Here is a 20,573-nt window from a genome sequence, read left to right as displayed (position 1 = left end):
ATCCGTGTTATAACGAGTGTTGTTTTTTGGCCATTTTGATTTTTGTTCAAAAATAACGCGAACATTTGTTGAATCGTGCGATTGAACCTCTCAGCCAAACCTGGAGAATGAGGATGGTATGGCGTATTCTTAAACTGGAGTAACCGACAGATTTCCTGGAACAGCAAGGAATTAAAATCACACCCTGGACATATAGGCGGCGGTGGATATTCCCTGTGTCGATCCAATGAAACACCAATGTTTTCCGCCCTAAATCAGGTAATCTTTTCGCGATAATGTCCGCATAATCCTAAACAAACTGTTTAAACCGCGCGTACTGGTCGTTCGTTAAACCTTTTAACGGAGTCAATCACAGATGCCAGATATTCGGGAAATATTATAGGTTTGGGCTTCGTTTTTTTCATTTCCAGTGAGTTTAATGTTCTTGCAAAACAAAGTTATTACCCGAGGTTGGCTAACTTGGCGTCGTAGCACAGTTGCTCAGCGCGCCTGCCTCTAACCTAGAGAGTAATGGGTACAAGGCTCCGCTTCTATACCATCCTGGGCGTATGTGTCCCTGGCCAAGACACTTAGCGGCAATTACTGCAATCCAGTAGTCACTAATAGGTTGTCTAAATTATCAGACATAAAAAAAAAATCCTAAAAAATATTGACCAACAATGTTACATACATGGTAACTCGTAAGCTGGCACGAGGGGTATGAAACAAAACAAACGTGCTTATAACGACTGTCGTTTTCCGGCTACGCTAGGATAAAGTAAGTTACATTCATGCATTCAACTTTAAAGACAATATATGCGGTGTTTACATAGTTTGTGCATCGACATAAATTTCATTTACCATCTAGCCTACTCTAGCATAAACATCACAACGGTTAAACTGGGTAGGGCAGCGGTTTCCCCTTTTGCAAAACAAAAAGCAATACATCATTAAATTACGGTCCTACTAAAACATGCCCGGCGGGGCCCGGTGGGGCCCGGTGGAAAAAAATATACTAAAACACGCCCGGTGGGGGGCCCGGTGGGTATTTCTTGAAAAGGGAGCTTTTCCTATTCAAGATCCACCAAAATGTGATGCGTGTACAGATTTTTAGCCTAATGACACCCCCGAGTTGAGTTTTTTGAAAATTAACTTTGATTATGGATGTACGAAGTTTGTTTCGTTGTACACTTACATAATGAACTGTATTTTTAGCAAAAGTTTATTCGTTGAATTTTGTTAATAGGGGGTGGGGTAAGATGAGACACCTTTTCATTCTATTTCTCGTCCCATTTGGTAGTAAGCAAAGAACATTCAAAGAATTATAAAACTATATAAAACTATGTCCTCACGACTCCCATAGACTGTTGTTAATTGTTTAAAACACGATCAGGATATTTTAATATTATAGTAGGACGGGGGGAGACGGGACACCTTTAGCACATAAGATCCAAATTTTCTGTTCGTGTTTTAAACAATTAACAACAGTCTATGGGAGTCGTAAGGACATAGTTTTATAATTCTTTGAATGTTCTTTGCTTACTACCAAATGGGTCGAGAAACAGAATGAAAAGGTGTCCCATCTTACCCCACCCTACTATATGTGCTATAAGTGTCCTACCTTAGGCCACAGTACTATACATACACTTATACTTGATCGAAGTTTTATTATTAAAAACTTTAAAAGACGAACAATGTAACTTTTAAAACGAAAAATGTAAATATTAGACATGATGTGTCTTTTAGTTAGCGTGTTAGGCTTTTCCGTATTCGGACAAGCCCTCAGTAGCGCGATCCAACGTTTGTTTTCGTTTTAGCAGAGCGATAATTAAAGGACTTGCGAATTACGTGTCCATTTTCATCATCATGTTTTATTTCCTATGCACATTTTGTTTCAGCGATGACGTGCGAAGCAAGAATGTAATTTCTATCACCGAAAATTGCCATCTTTATGCTTTGAAGACAGACAATATCTTCCAATTTTTTCACAAGTTCTGTTTCACACACGCATTTTGGTGGCTCTTGCATAGGGAAAGCTCCCCTTTCAAGAAATACTCACCGGGCCCCGCACCGGGCGTGTTTTAGTATATTTTTTCCACCGGGCCCCACCGGCTCCCGCCGGGCGTGTTTTAGTAGGACCCTTAAACTTAAATTACGTCAAGTTGTTTGTTTACTTGAATACATATTGTGTGATAATGGTAAAATCGAATCTAATATTTCGTCAGGTAAGTTAAACGTTGTTGACTTGTTTTGCAAAAATAATAAAACTTATTACGAGTTGTTTAGTTTTAACATTACTGCTGTGTTTTTAGCTTAAAATGTTGTTTTTTTGCAGTTGTTTGATTCGGACACATCAACATACACGTATTTGCTTGGATGTGAAAAAACCAAAGATGCCATGATCATTGAACCTGTACTTGAATGTGTAAGTTTGAATACTATAAATGTTCTTTCATGTTTTATCTATTAATAAACGTTGTGTGTTTATGTTGTATCTGTTCCTCTTTTTGTTTATCAAACTATTCAAAACCAAACTACATGTTGTTTAGGTTGAAAGAGATTTAAAACTTGTGAATGAGCTTGGGTTGAATCTAATATTTGGAGGTGAGTTTTATCAGGTTTTTATGCACTATATATATAATATAGGTATATATAAAACTTATAATAACATTTACTTTAAACTGTTACATATTAGTAAATGGTCTAGGCCCAGTCTGCAGAGTATGGCAGTTCCTGACGAGATCTCGCGCGTGCAAGACAGTTATTTTTCGCGTGCACGCATGCTATCATTAAAAATCTGCCAGCAAAGCATGCACATTTCAAGCCACGTTAGGAAATCTTACTTATTAATTTAATACGTTTTTTTGTCTTTTTTTAATCAATTGGCGTGCGTGGGACAAATCGTGGGGTGCATCACCAAAAGTCGGTAAAAAATCGCGCATGCACCTGCCATACTCTGCAGTGTGGGTCTAGGCTTGACGCTGCTATCATTGTTGGTGTATGTGTCCTTGGACAAGACACTTACAGACAAACCATGATTGCGTCTCCCCGTATGGCAGATGGACATTTGTCTTCTAAGTCCATGAAACAAATGACAGAATATTATTTCACTTAATATTGGCCTCTTGGTTTGTAATTGGCTGTCATTTGCTAATTATAGTTGTTAGTTATGATATATTGATATATAGTGAAAGTGTGCATATTAGATAGGCTAGCCTAATGAAGTTACACTCTGAATTTGGGCAGTCATTAACGCAATAATGATGTATAGTGTATCACTGTCTCTGTGGGGTAAGATGGATACTACCACTATAAGCAAATAACATCCCATATTTCCTACTCGTGTTTAACAAGTAACTACATTCCTTTGGAGTTGTAAGAATGCGGTTGTATAATTACGTAAATATTCATTGTTTACACCATATGTGAAGATAAGTGAGAATGAAAACATGGACCATCTTGCCCCAAGCTACTGTATTAAAGTAACTGTCAACCTGTCACTTTACTTGTGTAAGCTATTGCATGCAATACTATACAGTTAACACGCATGTACACACTGATCACACCACTGGCACTGGTCAGATCAAGAAGTCTATACCAAACTGTAAATCGGTGTTGGGAGCAAATAGTGGTGGAAAAGCTGATCTTTATTTGAAAGATGGAGATAATCTGTTGGTTGGAAACTTGGTATGTTCTGTTTAAAAATAAGTAAGTAGTTATGGTGTGGACACACTTACTAAATTAGATGAGCCTTGAACCTGGTGTCCTTTGGTTGCGTTGCAAAAATTACTTACATGTATGGAGATTGGTTTATAAGTTTTGTTGAATGTGTGACATAGTTTTCCGTAATTAAACGATAAAGAATAATATGAGTTGAAATAAACTTAGATATTTTACTTAGACGGTTGAATGTCGATACACACCTGGTCATACTCTGGGTTGTTTCACGTTTGTTCTTCATGAAGATCGAATCGCTTTTACCGGAGATGCTGTCTTTGTCAGGGGGTGTGGGAGGACTGACTTACATCACAGTAAATATTAGAAAATTTGTAAAAAATAGTTGCATTACAGAAGGCTATTTGTGGAAAAAATAAAAAAGGCATTTTACCCTATTAAGTCAAGCTAAATTTTCTGTTGTATTTTGTAAAGTAGTTGTATGTTTAAACCTGTGCCAGCTATAAAACTTGCCCTCATTATGGCTGGGATACTTTGAGCTGCTTTCTTTTTTGTAAGTTTCAAATGATTTATATCAACATTACTATTGGTGGCAACCTGGGGTGGTGTGCGAAAGTTGTGTTTTCTGCATTAATCAGTAACATTACAACCAAAGTTAGATTTCTTTCACAGGAATGGCTATCCATCGTCACCTGTCTCCTTGCATTTTTAAAAGTTTTATTATGATATGGCATTAAGCAGATATGATTATTGTATTTTATTCTTAGGTTGTGCGAAAACTCTGTACAACTCCGTGCACAGCAAAATATTCTCATTACCTTCAGATTATAAACTTTATCCAGCTCATGATTATAAAGGTGAGGTTTGTAAGAAATCTAATTTGGTCATTACTTTGTTAAAAAATGTAATCACCCACAGGCCACCAAGTAGCATACATAGTAACTTGTAAGCTGGGGGTGACATTGTTAAAATGCAGTTCCATGTATAGTTGTCAAACATAGGGAACCCCATTAATGAATGTGGTGAATGCAATATATTTTGTCTCTGCTTGATGACATGAAACCTTAGCCAGCTTAACATTACGTCTTATATTGAAGGTATGAGTGTGACAACGGTGGGTGAAGAGAAACTTTACAATCCACGATTAACTAAAACTGTTGATGAGTTTGTGCAAATAATGGACAATCTTAAACTAGATTTACCAAGGAGAATAGGTAATATAAGTAACTTTGCAAGGGACCAAGCTGTATTGGTAAGGTCCTACTGTAGGGCTTGCTTTGCTACTTAGAAGAATTTAGGCAACATTTGGCTCATATAAAAATTTGCTGCTGTCTGTTGTAGGTTAGAATAATAGAATATCATCATTAGTAATGAATTTTAAACAAAAATAATATCTGAATATGATTAAATGTTACTTATCGACGCTAACAGGGCAATGATAATCCTTGTTATAAAGCGGAAAGTCATTATTTTTTGAGGTCTTTTTATGTATGGCTGACAATTTAGACAACCATTTAGCGGCCACAGTCTGGAACTTGTATCCTTTAAAGGGCCTAAACATACTCAAATGTACCTCGCTTTAATAGATAGAGTGTGTTTTTCTAATTCCAACGACACCTTACTTGTTTTAATCGGTTCTGCATAACCAAAGATATTCCAGCTCAAACACCGTGAAATTCATAAAACTGATTTGAAAGTTGCGTGGCGAAAAAATTGAGAAGTGTACTAAGTATTTTTGGAATCAATAAAACAGTCGCTTTATGAATTTACCATAAAAAACAAAAGTGATGTGGGGTGTGTTTAGGCCCTTTAAGTTTTTTTTTCTTTTCATTTCATTATATGTTTACTTTTTCAGATATTTCTTATCCTGCAAACCTGGTGTGTGGAATTCAAGACTAATATACCATATGGTCAAAACTAATAAATTTTATGCTTATTAAAAAATCAATACTGATCATTACTCGCTACTAACTTGTGTTTTTTACCTCGATTGGTTGCACTAGTATTATGCAATCGTTGTTTTAATAATTACCTAATGTAAATATTTTATGTTAATTTATATTTATTTCATGTGATATTGTATTTTGTTTATGCAAAAAAACTTGGCAATTATTTAAATCTATTTATTTATATATATGATTTGTATCTTAACCTCAAGATTTAAATTGTGGTAGTTTTTGTGTGTCTATGGTCCCCTGTAATAAAATTAATTTATGCTATTATGTCACGGACAAAAGGTGTTTCTCTTTGGAAACATGATAAATAAATTTTATCAGATTGTATTTATCTTGAAGTACCTTATGCTCACTGTCAAATTATAACATGGGTGTCTTCTTATAAACCAGGCACACATGGTGTATTTATACACCTCATGCTCACTGTCGAGTTATAACATGGGTGTCTTCTTATACACCAGGCACACATGGTGTATTCATACAACTCATGCTCACTGTCGAGTTATAACATGGGTGTCTTCCTTTATACCAGACACACATGGTGCATTCATACACCTCATGCTTACTGTCGAGTTATAACATGGGTGTCTTCTTATACACCAGACACACATGGTGTATTCCTACACCTCATGCTCACTGTCGAGTTATAACATGGGTGTCTTCCTTTATACCAGACACACATGGTGCGTTCATACACCTCATGCTCACTGTCAAATTATAACATGGGTGTCTTCTTATACACCAGGCACACATGGTGTATTTATACACCTCATGCTCACTGTCGAGTTATAACATGGGTGTCTTCTTATACACCAGACACACATGGTGTATTCCTACACCTCATGCTCACTGTCGAGTTATAACATGGGTGTCTTCCTTTATACCAGACACACATGGTGCGTTCATACACCTCATGCTCACTGTCAAATTATAACATGGGTGTCTTCTTATACACCAGGCACACAAGGTGTATTCATACACCTCATGCTCACTGTCGAGTTATAGAATGGGTGTCTTCCTTTATACCAGACACACATGGTGCATTCATACACCTCATGCTTACTGTAGAGTTATAACATGGGTGTCTTCTTATACACCAGACACACATGGTGTATTCATACACCTCATGCTCACTGTCGAGTTATAACATGGGTGTCTTCTTATACACCAGACACACATGGTGTATTCCTACACCTTATGCTCACTGTCGAGTTATAACATGGGTGTCTTCCTTTATACCAGGCACACAAGGTGCATTCATACACCTCATGCTTACTGTCGAGTTATAACATGGGTGTCTTCTTATACACCAGGCACACATGGTGTATTCATACACCTCATGCTCACTGTCGAGTTATAACATGGGTGTCTTCCTTTATACCAGACACACATGGTGCATTCATACACCTCATGCTTACTGTCGAGTTATAACATGGGTGTCTTCTTATACACCAGGCACACAAGGTGCATTCATACACCTCATGCTTACTGTCGAGTTATAACATGGGTGTCTTCCTTTATACCAGACACACATGGTGCATTCATACACCTCATGCTTACTGTCGAGTTATAACATGGGTGTCTTCTTATACACCAGGCACACAAGGTGCATTCATACACCTCATGCTTACTGTCGAGTTATAACATGGGTGTCTTCCTTTATACCAGACACACATGGTGCATTCATACACCTCATGCTTACTGTCGAGTTATAACACTAGTGTCTTCTAATACACCAGACACACATGGTGTATTCCTACACCTCATGCTCACTGTCAAGTTATAACATGCTTGTCTTCTTATACACCAGGCATATAATATATTCATACACCTCATGCTCAGTGCAAAAAATTTAAGCATTCTACCCTTTACAGTTTATTTAAAATTAAAATCATAAAAAACAAAGAATTGCAGTCGTAACCAAGTCTATAATTTAAAACATGAAACATTAAATTTGACTTTTATGTTAAACTTGTGTACGTGCTATGTTGCTCGGTGTGTTCAAATATATTTCGAAAGTCGCAAATATTTCAGGAATTTTCGTCACTCATGTTTTGATGGGGATTCCCCCTCCACGAAATGATCTGAGGTCATGCTTCGTCATGCTGCGTACGTGACTACGTCATGTTTTGCATAACAATATCGAGTATAAGAAACTGGTGAAGTGAACACTATGTTATTATCATTGAATGGCAGGTTAAGGTATGCTGTATTCTATATAAGTTACTGTAAATAGTAAAATGAATGCAGCACAAAGTTATCGGTATTTATGTTAGATAGACTTGGTTGGTTTAGTTACTGCAAAGTTAAACAATAAAAGCAAATACTAACTGTGTAGAATTTATAGCACAGATTTAAGAACTTTACAAGATATATATCTGTTTTTAAGTAACCTACATTGAAAATGACAAAATCCAACCTCATATTTCGTCAGGTAAGTGTTAAATAAAAATATGAAAGTTATGCAATGTATAAATGTAGTTTGCTTTATCTTTGCGTGCCAGAAAATGACAGTCATTATAACACAAGTATTCTGTTTCATACACCTCGCGCCCACTTACCACCAATGTAGTTCTGACAACTCATTAGTGACCACAGGTTTGGGGCAATTACCGTTAAGTGTCTTGCCCAAGAACACGCCTACAATAGTAGCAACGATGAGCCTTAAACCCATAACCTCTGTGTTAAAAGCCGAGAGGCACGCGCTGCAACCAACTGTGCCACCGAGCCAGTTATAATCATTATAATGCTTTGCAAATTTAATAACATTTTTGTACCATTATTTCCAGCTGTTTGACAAAGACACTTCCACGTACACTTACTTGCTTGGTTGTGCTGAAACCAAAGCAGCAATTATCATAGATCCTGTACTTGAATGTGTAAGTTTATTTTGTTTTTATTGGAAATATAAAAGTAATTAAAAATTAAACCGATAATTTAAAGAATGTTTTTAATGGATCACCAATGCTTAGTCACATAAGTGTTTATTAATAGAATGTGAATGTAACTTTAACTTATTTATTCTCACATGACAGTTTTTATAATTAGTGAATTGTAAATATAGTGTTAAAAACAAGTGTAAATTTTAGGTTGAAAGAGATTTAAAACTTGTGAATGAGCTTGGGTTGAATCTAATATATGGAGGTGAGTTTTATCAGGTTATTATGATTTATTTTAAGATATTTATATATATTTGTTAATAATAACGATATTGTAAAAATTTTTTAAGTTAAAATTCTTTATTGTAAATTCAAAATGTTTCCAAATATACGATCGGGCTTTGCTTGCAAAAATCAGTATTATTATATGTATTTTACTGATAAAGTGGTTCAAAATGTTAAGAACCTGTTTTTGTTGTTAAATATTCATCAAGCTTCTGGAAGCTTTTGCTCGGCTTTTGGCCAAAATTCAGTTCTATAAATAACTTTGAAACACTCTTCACAGTGAATACGCATGTTCATGCTGACCACGTTACTGGCACCGGTCAGATCAAGAAGTCTTTACCAAACTGTAAATCGGTGTTGGGAGCAAATAGTGGTGGGAAAGCTGATCTTTATTTGAAAGATGGAGATAAACTCTCATTTGGAAACTTGGTGTGTAGCCTTTCATAATATTATTTTTTGTAACCATTTTTGCTAGTTTTTATTATGCGTGATTTTGAAGTAAAAGTGACTGGGCCGTTCATATAATTGTAACAAAAGTTCAAGGGATTACAAACTTTAATGGGTGATTAATGGCACATAAAACAGAAAAATTGCTGTCACTGCTCTAGTACACAAAGATAATGAGTTGTCCGACAGTTGCATATTTGGTTAGCGAGCCTTTATCTAGCCCCGATATAGATTTGAACTCAATGCTACCATGTGGCATTATGTCCATGTTCAAAACACATAACCATATATTCACTGTCACCATAGACCATGGAATGCAGGTCCACACCCGGTCACACAGATGGTTGTTCAACTTATATTCTACATGACCAACGTGTTGTGTTCACTGGAGATGCTTTGCTTATAAGGGGATGTGGAAGGACTGACTTTCAACAAGGTATGACCATGCTTTCACTTATGTGCAGAAGGTTTTTGAAATTTGTTATTATCCTGCATCGAGGGAAAACAGGTTAGCATCTTTTCCTCCAATGCAGAGGTTAAACTACTTAACAGCAATTTAACCAATTCTGCGGTTTCAAATTGTCAGCCGTACGTTACAATAAAAAAGAAAAAAAGTTAATATGTTATTATGTACATTCATTCATTCTCTTTAGGTTGTGCGAAAACTCTGTACCACTCCGTGCACAGCAAAATATTCTCATTACCTTCAGATTATAAACTTTATCCAGCTCATGATTATAAAGGTGAGGTTTGCTAAGATTCTGATTAATTGGCTATTATGTTAAAAAATATAATCACCCACAGGCCATAAAAAGCCAAAACAAGTAGTTTAATTTCATTGTTTTGGATTTAATTTTTAAGTATAATTTGTCAAACACAGGGAACCCCATTAATGAATGTGGTGAATGCAATATACTTTGTCTCTGTTTGGTGACATGACACCCTAGCCAGCTTAACATTACGTCTATATTGAAGGTATGAGTGTGACAACGGTGGGTGAAGAGAAACTTTACAATCCACGATTAACTAAAACTGTTGACGAGTTTGTGCAAATAATGGACAATCTTAACCTTGCTTACCCCAAGAGGATAGGTAAGTGACTACTTATGTATCTGCGTAAAGTTTGTAAGCATGACATGAACTTAGTCCTGTTTGGTCTTTTAACACAATAGCGAAGGTTTAAATACTTAAAAAAATGGGGAATAGCAGCAAAACAACAGTCGTTATAAAAACATGGTTTCGCAAAAAATGTGTCAGATAAACGTGTGGCTGCTAAACCCACAAAAACACAAACCAAGTTTAATATAAATTTCATATTTTGCACAATAAACAATATACATGGTGACTTTATACACATTTCGCTTATTTTTAATGTAGGCTTTATATTAAAGTCAAACACATTTTGAGTTCAACATTGTGTCTCTAACACAAGATAGAGAGCAACTTTTGCAGATTGCAGAATGCAGACGTACCACAACTTAGCAGTTGGTAATAAAAGTTAAATTCACTCCCATTGTGTTTACTTTACCTTGATACGTCAATATACAAACAAATTAAATATTAACCAGGCACACATTAATCTATGTTTAGAAATTGACTCCTAATATATTTTATACAATGGTTATAGCCTAGTAACTGTTTAAAAATTGGTCGTCCAAAACAAAAATCGTGTATAAATTAAACGGATCTTCGTTACTGTATCAGAAAAGATGTAATATGTCATATAATACTACAACGTATATCGAAGTTAATCGAAGTCCAAACACCTTAAGCACAATATTAGAAAATTAGCAAAAGCTGTCAGGATAAAATGTTACATAAATTGATAAACATAAATTTAAGTTCAACAAATAGTGCAAGTGTGTGATATAACATATTTCATCTAAGGTGACATCATTAGTCTTTTATTCAAATAGAAAATCATCATTTTTTTTGTAAAATCTATTTTTTTGTTATAAGAGTTTCTTTTTTCCTAAAACATGTTACTATATATTACCACTACTGCACTTAGTTTTATTATTTTAACTTTTTTTTTCCAGATGTTTCAGTTCCAGCCAACTTAGTTTGTGGAATTCAAGATTAATCTGTTCACCGTATTTATGACCATATTTGCATTTAAAGTTTTATTATTATTTACGACACAATTTTTCTTCATTTAGTTGCAAGTAGTTTGTAATCTATGCTTAATTTAGTTTGCTAGTTAGAAGTTACTAGATCTGACACGTATTTTCATTTATTAATTCTAGCCAGTGTTTTTAAGGTTTGGTTTTTACAAAAACTGGTTTTAAAGTTTCAATATATATATATATATATATATACACGATTCGCATCTGAAACGTTTCTGTTTAAAAAAAAGACTATGCTTAGTAATGTAAGAAGTAAAACTTGGATGTTACGTTTGTATTGAAACTTAAGCAGAAAATTCATGTTTTTTCACCTTTAAGTTAAAAACATATACAATAACCTTTTAGTTTTTCAAACTATTTGACAACCACTGGCTTGAGTATTTTTATTCATTTCCTTCATGCACTTGTAGATTATTTAATTCTTAAACAAGTTTCTGTCACCCTTGCCTTAGATTTGAACCCTATATCTCTTTCAAGGACAAATTGAATTTTATTATCAACCCAGGTTAGGTTGCTGATATATTGTGTATCCATGTAATCTATATTGTATTTTAAGGTACCATGTATTGTATAAAGTAAAATTTAACATTATTTACAGATTCATTTTAATTTGTTTGGTTTTTGATGAGTTTTACTCAGATAAGCGGGACATCATGCCCGCTGTCGAGTAACAATATAGATCGCTTTATCCGCCGCACATGATGCATCCATGCCCCTCATGCTCACGGTCGAGTTATAGCAGGCAGCTTATAGTTATACTTAATTACAGTCTCCCCATCTTTCTTAACATAGATAATTGTTGATGGAATCTTTCTCTCACAAACTCATAAAACTCGATCTCAAATGCGAAAATCCTTCGCAGTTTTGTTTCCGTTTCTTTGGACGGTTTCTTCTTATACAAAGTCTTGGTGCCTTCGATTTCTAAAGAAAAACGAGTAAAATTGGACCGAAACTGTTTGGATGGAATTGTGGTTTCACGGGCATTTGTATTGCCAAGGTTATAAATAACCCGCATTTAAAAGGATAGATATTTTGACTTGCGATAAAAGTCACACAATATCGATGAGGTTTACATTAATTATCTATTAGCGCATTCTCACCTTTAGAACCGTGCAAGGTTGCTGCAATTCCTTTAAAATACCTGTAAACAGACATATGAAATTTGTGTTTTCTGAAATTTGGAATGCCTGCCAAGACATTCGCCGCGGGCATGCGAATATACAAAACAACAGAGTAAATAGCTCTGTAAAACAACACAATTGATGTTTTGTTAATAAGTGCGCGCAACCGACCTAAGTTGTAACCCGGGTGTCGTATTTCTACCGCTGTTTGCCGCCTCACGCTGTAGTGTGTTTTGCGCTTTGTGTAGTGAATATGTAACGGCATTGAGTCAAACTATCGCAGTTCTTCAGGACTTGTCGCTGGTTCATGTTACCACAAGAGTAACAAGGTAGAACCCAGTGGTCGTGTATGTGTCAGCCATACATTTGAAAATAAAAAAATCCAAAAAATATTTACACACGTTATTTATATAGTAGTGTGGGGAAGACGGGACACCTTTTCATTCAATTTTTTCGTCTAATTTGGTAGTAAACAAAGAAAATTCAATCCGATTTTCCCTCAACCTACTTTGGAGTTTTGTTATATCTTCTTAACACGAGAATAAATAGGTGTTATTCGTAACAGCGTGTGCTGTGAGTTGTTTGTCTCACCTCGGTAGCAAAGCTTCCAAAACCTTTAGTGAGTTTTCCATTTCTTCCAACAAACCGACGGTCGTATAATATTTCGCTGCATTGTACATTGCTATGTGTAAACTTATATTGTTGTAGTTTCTGGGAAGAAATGGTGGATTGTCAGTTTATGTTAGCTGTGGTCGTATGTTGGCCTTTGTAGCGTAACTATCTCCGTTTCGTCGAATTTAAAATGATCATACAACGTTTATTTAAACGAGTATACGGTGATGTCGTATAAAACTGTCCCGAGATTGATATTTGGCCCGGTGCTACTGCGCATGCGCCGCAACACCAAATTTTATAATAGTCGCGCTAGAAAATGACTGATAGTTAAATAAACTTTCCAGTTGCAGTTCTACTAAGTGGAACATTTTGTTTGGAATAAATTTACAAATGCAAAGCTAAGGTAAAGCGTGTGTTTCGAGGGTATATACACCCTGCATTCAACCGTAAACCGATTATGAAATAGTGCATAACTAATTGGTAGCCCTAAATGTTGCAACGTTCGTTAAAATCATAGTTCTGTTTATGACTATGTGCACGAGTCTTTTTCGTTTGGCGACCTTGTTTGACTAAAAGGTCACAAGTTCGAGACTTGACCCTGCTACTTCTAAAATAAGCTACATACGTGGTAAGACATTAGCGGACCCGAGGTGAAAGAAGAAAAAAACCACTTGTGTTATAACGACTGTTGTTGCCTTATCACGCGAGGATAAATAATTTACATTCAATCGTTAATTTATATCACTGGTAAGCCGGTGTCGAGACTTTCCGGCAAAAGTGTCATAATGATAAAGGCTATAGTAGCGCTGTATCAACATCTGGTATATATTATAAACCTCCTACCTACATACAGGGTGGTTGCCACAGAAATAACGCAGTGCTGATCCATTGTTATTTTCTTGGATGCATTTGTCAACGTCTCGTTTCATACATTCGTCCAAAGTCTGTATAAACACCACGTTATGTTAAAAATCAGATAAATGCATTCTGTTTATCGCGGCAATGCCATAGGCATAGATTAAAAAATCTCCACTATGAGAGTAGCAACCATGGATAAGTCATAGTTCCCACCCACAAGGATTTAAATGACCAAACCAACCAAAAGTCTTCACAAATTCAGTTGCATAGTTTTAAATAAAATTTTACTACTAAATGGATCAATAGAATAGAATGAAAGATGTAAAATCTCCCCCACCACCCTACTGTATCACGCCAACGCGTGCCACAGGAAAATTGTGGACTAATTCGGCCATACACGGTCTTTATACTTAGGAATAATTGGCCGATATAGGCCGTGGTCCATTCTATAATTACCAACCAAATCATTAACACTCCGCCTCCATTCTACTTTTACTGTCCCATTATTCTTCGCAAATCCATGCCTGCTGTAATAATAATGCGAGACGAACCGATCGATTGGGTCCCGTATAATATTGATGTAAATTGGGGTCCCAAACCCGAAGCTGCAAAACAGTTCGTAAAGTCATGTTTTCAGACATCGATGTAGGTAATGGTTTAAACTTGAATGGGCAGTTACGTAATTACGTTTCTATATCAAAGAATCGAAGATGTCGGGAATAAATAACGTTTTTTTGGAATCTCAACATCCCGGCGATTTCTTTCTGTTGAAAAGAATTGGAAATAATTTAAAGAAGGCAACATTATAGTTTTAATTAAAGAATGAACGAACGAATGGGTGTATTTATTAATCCTCGCGTTACGGGAAAATGAGAGTAGTTCTATAACACGTCCTGTTTTCTTATAAATTACCAACAAGGTGACATACATACGTTGTTGACTCCAAGGTGGGCATGAGGTGTATGAAACAGAACACCAGTGTTATAACGTTCTTGCTCCACCATGCGAGGATAAATTTACATTCATTCATTTGTTCTTCAAGAAAGAGCATAGGGTGCATGTATTTTTATTGTACTTTTAGTTTATGTGAAGAATAGGGTGCATTTACCTCACCTGAACATTAAAGGTCACGTTTTCCTCCAAAGTCGGATAATTCACCGACATCAGATGGAAGTTTAACTTTTTACTTAAAACACGAAGAGCGTCCAACAACGAGGTACTTCCGCACTTCGGTACTCTGTTATATACCACTGCTTTTGTACCATCTTTCACTGACGTCATGACCGGGTACTTCCGGTCTAACGTTGATGACGTCATGGTTACGTCAATAGGGATCTCGAATTGAGATATCTTGGAGCTTTGGTCGTCGAGCACCCTTGTTGTTATTGGCAACGTGCTAAAGCTTTCTTATAAAAGTAAACACAAATGTTGTCATTAAATGAAAACAACTTGTTTATCCTTGCATGACAAGGCGCTAGGCCAATGACAGTTTATTTTATACGCATTGTGCCTGCTTAGAAGGAAATATAACGCTGTGTGTTTAATGAATGGTTGTATATGTAACTCCTTACGTGGCAAGGCAACGGCAGACGTTATAACATGGGGTTCTGTTTTATACATCTTGTACCAGCTTACCAGTTGTATATGTTATGTGCAGTACGACTATGTTCTATACTTGTGATACTAGTAGGGGGAAGATGACACATCTTTTGCTCTAATTTTCTCTTCCCAATCGGTAGCAAACAAAAACATTCGAAGAAATATAAAACTATATCCCCACGACCCCCATAGACCGTTGCTAATTGTTTAAAACAAGATCAAAACATTTGGACATTTTGTGCTAAAGGTGTCCCGTCTTATCCCATAGTACCATGTACTACTTTTATTGTGTACTTTGTACTTTCCAAATAATAAACTAAACTAATTACACGGCAGTTGCTCCAAATAGCTGTGATGCATATTTTCCTAAATTTATATTTCTTACTTTGACATTCCTTGTTTTCCAGCTTCGTTACTTGAAACATAACACATAATGCTAACAACAGCAGAAACCCTGTTGCTATTTTACGTTTCATATCGAACACAACTGCTTGTATAGTACGAACAGTATATAAACTACTGCTGGCAGCTGCGTTTAGTATCAACGGTGGAATTGTAATTAAACATAGAAGCAGGATACGTAATTAATCATACAGAACTGCAACATTATATATCGTTATATATTGCTCACAAACTACTCGGCATTGTTTTGTTTATTTCCTTTATAAATAACAGGCATGACGTTGAAACACGAAGTCAATAACAATTTAAATTGCATGGAATTGTGAACACTTTTGGTAAAATGTGTATTTTATTTCATGAATGTTGTTTGTAAAACAAAACGAACAATAATATTCTGTTATATTGTACTTGATAATTTATGCTAATTTATGTTGTTTTATTGGTTTTATTTATTTACTTTTTTGCTCCTAATCTTATTGTGAAGTAGGGAAGGCAACACATAACCATGGATTTTACAGTTCTAGTTTGTTACGAATGCATTAGTGCTGTTGTATAACATCAGGATGAGATGTTAGCACATCAGAAGATACGTGTATCTATTTCTAAAATATTCTTTGTTTAATATCAAATGGGAAGGTGAACGAGAACGGAAGCATGGACCATCTTACCCCAATATACCATAATATAAAATCAATTAAAATTTTTTTTTAGATCTTGGTGATGTGACTACCTATAGTGTTGACGCTCAGCGATCCGTTGTACCAAATCTCCTTTTCTGGTGTATTTTGACCTTTTCTATGATTTAAATATGAATATATTGTAGGGTGGGTGAAAAGGAGACACCTTTAGCACACAATATCCAAATATCCTGATCGTGTTTTAAACAATTAACAAAGGTCTATATACGAGAATCGTGAGGATACGATTTTTTTCCAACACCACATATACCGTTATATTGAACATTGGAAACTAATCTGGACAGAATTCGTTCCTTTGCACCAAAGACAGCCCATAGTACGCAGCTCACGATCAAGAGTTTAAGAATAAAATTTAGACAAAGCGATATGTTACTTCGTGGGCGCCTATAAGTAACGATGATTTCGGCCATCTAAACTCGCTCAAGAGCTGTATCATCAAATATACCTGCAACCTACATGAACGCAATAGTAAATAAGGTTCCTTCAAATTCTGTTAAAAATATAAGATTTTTAAATATAGTAAGGTGGGAGAAAATGGGACAACTTTTCATTTTATTTTCTCGTCCTATTTGGTAGTAAACAAAGAACATTTAAAGAATTATACCAACGAATGCTAACAACTCCCATAGACCGTTGTTTTAAACACGATTAGGATATTAGGATATTATGTGCTAAAGGTGTCCCATCTTCCCCCATCCTACTATAATATATAAGTCACAATGGTCTTAAATCTTTGCAAATGGCAAAAACTTGCTGACAGACCGAAATTTAAATGTTGCTGACAGAAAAACTAACTTGCGTATATTTCAACTCGACTATCATTCGTTTGTTCAGCACTCATATACGTTTGGATATTCAATAATATTCTTTATGTAGTAATACATCAGGATTCGCGTACAAGCGATCTTATTACACGAAACCGGAAGGTAATATTAATTGCTCAAATATTCAAAGCTGTAACGAAAGTAGACACATTACTTTAGTGGGATATTATAGAAACTGTTAGCACATAACATCCCATATTTTCCTGGTTGTGTTTTGAACAATTATCATCATTATTTCCCAGTCGTGGGGATACGGTTATACTACTCTTTGTTTACTACCAAACGGAACGAGAAAAAAAGAAGTCCCATTTTACCCCACCCCATTCGAAATTCTTGCGTGATAGTTTGGGTCGAGCGCCCTAGCGCCGTTGGTTAGAGTGCACGTCTCTAAGAGGTAATGGGTTCAAGGCTCGTCGCTGCTACCATTGTGAGCGTATGTGTCCTTGGGCAACTTAACGGCAATTGTTCCAACCCAGTGGTCACTAATGGGTTGTCCAAATTATCAGCCACACATAAAACAATAAATATAAATCCCCCCCAAAACGACCACTCACAAAGTCACTCACGACCACTCACAAATACCTGGTAACTCGTAAGCGGGCACTAGGTGTATGAGACAGAACACCCGTGTTGTCGTTTTCCGACCACGCGAGGATAAACAAGTTACATCTAATCCTCGAGCACCAAGATCCGCAAATTCATGGTGGTAGCTCAAAAAATCGTACGTCGTATGGTGGCGTTCTCGAGTAGTAATTCAAAGCAGGTGGTGCCAGATCAATTTAGTTTGGTTCTTGGTGGGTAACGAAAAATATTTAACCGAAAATGGATCATAAAGAATAGTAAACATGTAGGCATCGCAACTCGCTGTAGTTAAAAGTAAATCCTTTGCAGGCCACGGTAATAAGGCTAAGGGTTGCTACCCCCGTGATGATGGGCAAGTTATATCTAGGGTTAATTTAAGTCAAGTACTCTGACAAATTGAAAAATTAAATGAAGATCAGTAGATGTAACTTAGGTGTATTTTTGTTGGGCCTGGTTGTAAAATATTGTGCTTGCTTGAATGTCTTTGTTCTTAATATACAAATATCCCAATTGTGTTTTAAACATTTAACAACGGTCTGTGGGAGTCGTGAGAATGCGGTTTTATAATTCTTTGAAGGTTCTTTGTTTACTAACAAATGGGCCGAGAAAATAGAACGAAAGTGTGTCCCATCTTCCCCCACCCTACTATATTTGATTTGTTGGGCTTGTATGGCTATAGTATATTAGTTTACATTCGATAAAAGAATCGATAAACAAATGATGTCATACTTCGTGTACACGGGACAATATTGTACTTTGCATTTTATTCTAAACTCAAATTGTTCGCCAAAAACTTTATAAAAATCAATCGAATTTTAAATGACGCAACAAGCAAGCAGACGGCAAGCACCATTCTCTATTGAAAGTCACTCTTGAACGTAAAGTCAAGTTTTCTATTATTCAAAAACCAACTACAGGGCACGTTCACTTTCGCTTCACTAGAGCACTTGAGTCTGGAAGCGAGCATATTTTTGATCTAGATGTTGGACAGCTGATGTTTTGGGCAGTAAATTGTTGAATGGTAACCTCTTTTACACCGATGGTCACCAGCTTAGCACCCAGATATAGTCAATTTACAGCAAAATAGGTTACTGCCCACCAAGTTGCTGTCCGAAACATTTACAGGCATTAGTTAAGTTTCAAGGCAGTTCAATTTCTCATTTATACAAGATGCATTTAAAGTGTAGAATTTTAGTTCAAGCCATGGTGTACATATACACCTGCACAACAAACTAATTTAAACGTGAAACGAAACCGAATTTAATGATTGGCATTTCCAAAGCAATATCTGTCAACATTTTTCCATTGTTGACGCATTGGAGAAATTTCAATCGAATAAGTGCCGCCATATTGGATTTCAAATCATCTTGTTTTGTTTAATTTAATTTAATAAGCCAGCCATTATCAGCAGGTCGCTCTTATCTGGAGTTCCGGCTTATTCTCATAACGGTTCGAACTTTTTCCACATATTGGAAAACCTAGGTAGCATGGGTCTTAGTGGAGCGGCGAAAACTTTTATGCTTAGCGATTTGAGAATTCGACCTACACATTTCGTTTATTGAGTTAATAGCACTTGCTTTTACTGGAGGCGACTTGTTGCACCTTTATTGTGAGGAATGCTTGGTGGACAACGTTGTTTACACGCTAAAGATATGTTTATACACATGTTGATAGATTAAAGCTTTGGGTTGCGTGTGTAAGCAAGTTTCAATGTTCATAGGTTTAGAAAAATGGTTGCAGTCAGTAGCAGTTGTTATATATTAATCGCATAACGTGAGACGTAATGTAGTTAGATAGATATCAGCAAAAGGCACTTGTTTACCAGGTTTAGCCCAGTTTTATTACTATATGTTATAATTAATGACCTAAAAATGCCAACTCGGTGATCCTATGGGTTAACGTTTAAGTTGTATGAAATAGAACACATGTGTTATAACGATTGTATTTGTTTTGCGAGAAATAAGTTACATTCATTCATTCTTTCATTCATTTAAACTTAATTTATTCGTCGTATCGTTATCGTTAGAAATGATTTTCCTTCATTTACGTCATTGAATGATGTCACGCAATGACGTCACGACATGTTATTAAATTCACACAGGTACGCCGTGTCGGTTATGTCGTCATAATACGGTTGGTATATTAATATCTAAGAACAACGTTTTTGTTTCCAAGCGTTTTTAGTCCGCGTCCCAACGACGGTAGAAGTTGATCTTTTAATTGATAACTGTTATTCAGCTTGGCTATAAAGTTCCTGCTATATCGTATTGTGCAAGGATTTTGTTTTGTATTTTATTTTAACACGAATACATTAGTGTCGATGTAAGATATATATATACATACAGTTAACACGTAATATTTCCCAAACTTATATTTAACAATTACCAACGTTATTTTAGAGTCGTGAGGATATGGTTATATAATTGCTTAAATTTCCTAAAAAAGAGAGCAAGTTAAAAATTAAATCTTCGAACATATAATTTATTTTTTCGTTACAGAATTCTTTATAACGTTACATGCTATATTTG

At 35.8% G+C, this 20,573-nt stretch overlaps 3 protein-coding genes across 5 annotated transcripts; 2 read left to right on the top strand and 1 right to left on the bottom strand.

Annotated features, from left to right (window-relative positions):
• The first annotated feature begins 1,792 nt into the window (after positions 1 to 1,792).
• LOC149729316 (persulfide dioxygenase ETHE1, mitochondrial-like) lies at positions 1,793 to 5,936 on the top strand. Of its 2 annotated transcripts, XM_089886197.1 has the most exons (8): positions 1,830 to 2,204; positions 2,315 to 2,404; positions 2,529 to 2,583; positions 3,518 to 3,666; positions 3,881 to 4,010; positions 4,422 to 4,511; positions 4,752 to 4,868; positions 5,510 to 5,936. In XM_089886197.1, the coding sequence occupies exons 1-8, from the start codon at positions 2,175 to 2,177 to the stop codon at positions 5,551 to 5,553; spliced, it is 705 nt and encodes a 234-aa protein (XP_089742323.1). In that variant the 5' UTR covers positions 1,830 to 2,174; the 3' UTR covers positions 5,554 to 5,936. The 2 variants fall into 2 exon arrangements, with proteins under 2 accessions (XP_089742324.1, XP_089742323.1); XM_089886198.1 differs by lacking the exon at positions 4,752 to 4,868 and having other exon boundaries at positions 1,793 to 2,204.
• Positions 5,937 to 7,883: 1,947 nt separating this feature from the next.
• On the top strand, positions 7,884 to 11,949 carry LOC149729315 (persulfide dioxygenase ETHE1, mitochondrial-like). The gene is made up of 8 exons (XM_089886196.1): positions 7,884 to 8,043; positions 8,399 to 8,488; positions 8,699 to 8,753; positions 9,054 to 9,202; positions 9,527 to 9,656; positions 9,874 to 9,963; positions 10,196 to 10,312; positions 11,260 to 11,949. The coding sequence occupies exons 1-8, from the start codon at positions 8,014 to 8,016 to the stop codon at positions 11,301 to 11,303; spliced, it is 705 nt and encodes a 234-aa protein (XP_089742322.1). The 5' UTR covers positions 7,884 to 8,013; the 3' UTR covers positions 11,304 to 11,949.
• Positions 11,342 to 16,129, bottom strand: LOC149729314 (uronyl 2-sulfotransferase-like). 2 transcript variants are annotated; one of them, XM_089886189.1, is made up of 8 exons: positions 15,925 to 16,076; positions 15,054 to 15,346; positions 14,628 to 14,704; positions 14,401 to 14,545; positions 13,926 to 14,026; positions 13,059 to 13,178; positions 12,447 to 12,487; positions 11,342 to 12,267 (listed from the first exon to the last, which is right to left on the bottom strand). In XM_089886189.1, exons 1-8 carry the CDS (start codon positions 16,013 to 16,015, stop codon positions 12,110 to 12,112), a joined length of 1,026 nt encoding a protein of 341 aa, XP_089742315.1. In that variant the 5' UTR covers positions 16,016 to 16,076; the 3' UTR covers positions 11,342 to 12,109. The 2 variants fall into 2 exon arrangements, with proteins under 2 accessions (XP_089742315.1, XP_089742316.1); XM_089886190.1 differs by having other exon boundaries at positions 12,124 to 12,267; positions 13,934 to 14,026; positions 15,925 to 16,129.
• Between the last annotated feature and the right edge of the window lie 4,444 nt (positions 16,130 to 20,573).

Source organism: Ciona robusta, chromosome 10, assembly GCF_009617815.1.
Source record: "Ciona robusta chromosome 10, ASM961781v2".
NCBI lineage: Eukaryota > Metazoa > Chordata > Ascidiacea > Phlebobranchia > Cionidae > Ciona > Ciona robusta.
The sequence above is the reverse complement of the archived record's forward strand: the minus strand, read 5'-3'. Positions and strand labels throughout refer to the sequence as shown.

Coding starts and splice junctions, on each gene's coding strand:
- LOC149729316 (XM_089886197.1), top strand. CDS start 2,175: ATGGTAAAATCGAATCTAATATTTCGTCAG. Junction 2,205..2,314: donor CGAATCTAATATTTCGTCAG/GTAAGTTAAACG, acceptor GTTTTTTTGCAG/TTGTTTGATTCGGACACATC. Junction 4,512..4,751: donor TCCAGCTCATGATTATAAAG/GTGAGGTTTGTA, acceptor CTTATATTGAAG/GTATGAGTGTGACAACGGTG.
- LOC149729315 (XM_089886196.1), top strand. CDS start 8,014: ATGACAAAATCCAACCTCATATTTCGTCAG. Junction 8,489..8,698: donor TAGATCCTGTACTTGAATGT/GTAAGTTTATTT, acceptor TGTAAATTTTAG/GTTGAAAGAGATTTAAAACT. Junction 8,754..9,053: donor GTTGAATCTAATATATGGAG/GTGAGTTTTATC, acceptor CACTCTTCACAG/TGAATACGCATGTTCATGCT.
- LOC149729314 (XM_089886189.1), bottom strand. CDS start 16,015: ATGAAACGTAAAATAGCAACAGGGTTTCTGCTGTTGTTAGCATTATGT. Junction 15,347..15,924: donor GGAAAACAAGGAATGTCAAA/GTAAGAAATATA, acceptor TACTTTTATAAG/AAAGCTTTAGCACGTTGCCA. Junction 14,027..14,400: donor GGCGGAGTGTTAATGATTTG/GTTGGTAATTAT, acceptor GTGTTTATACAG/ACTTTGGACGAATGTATGAA.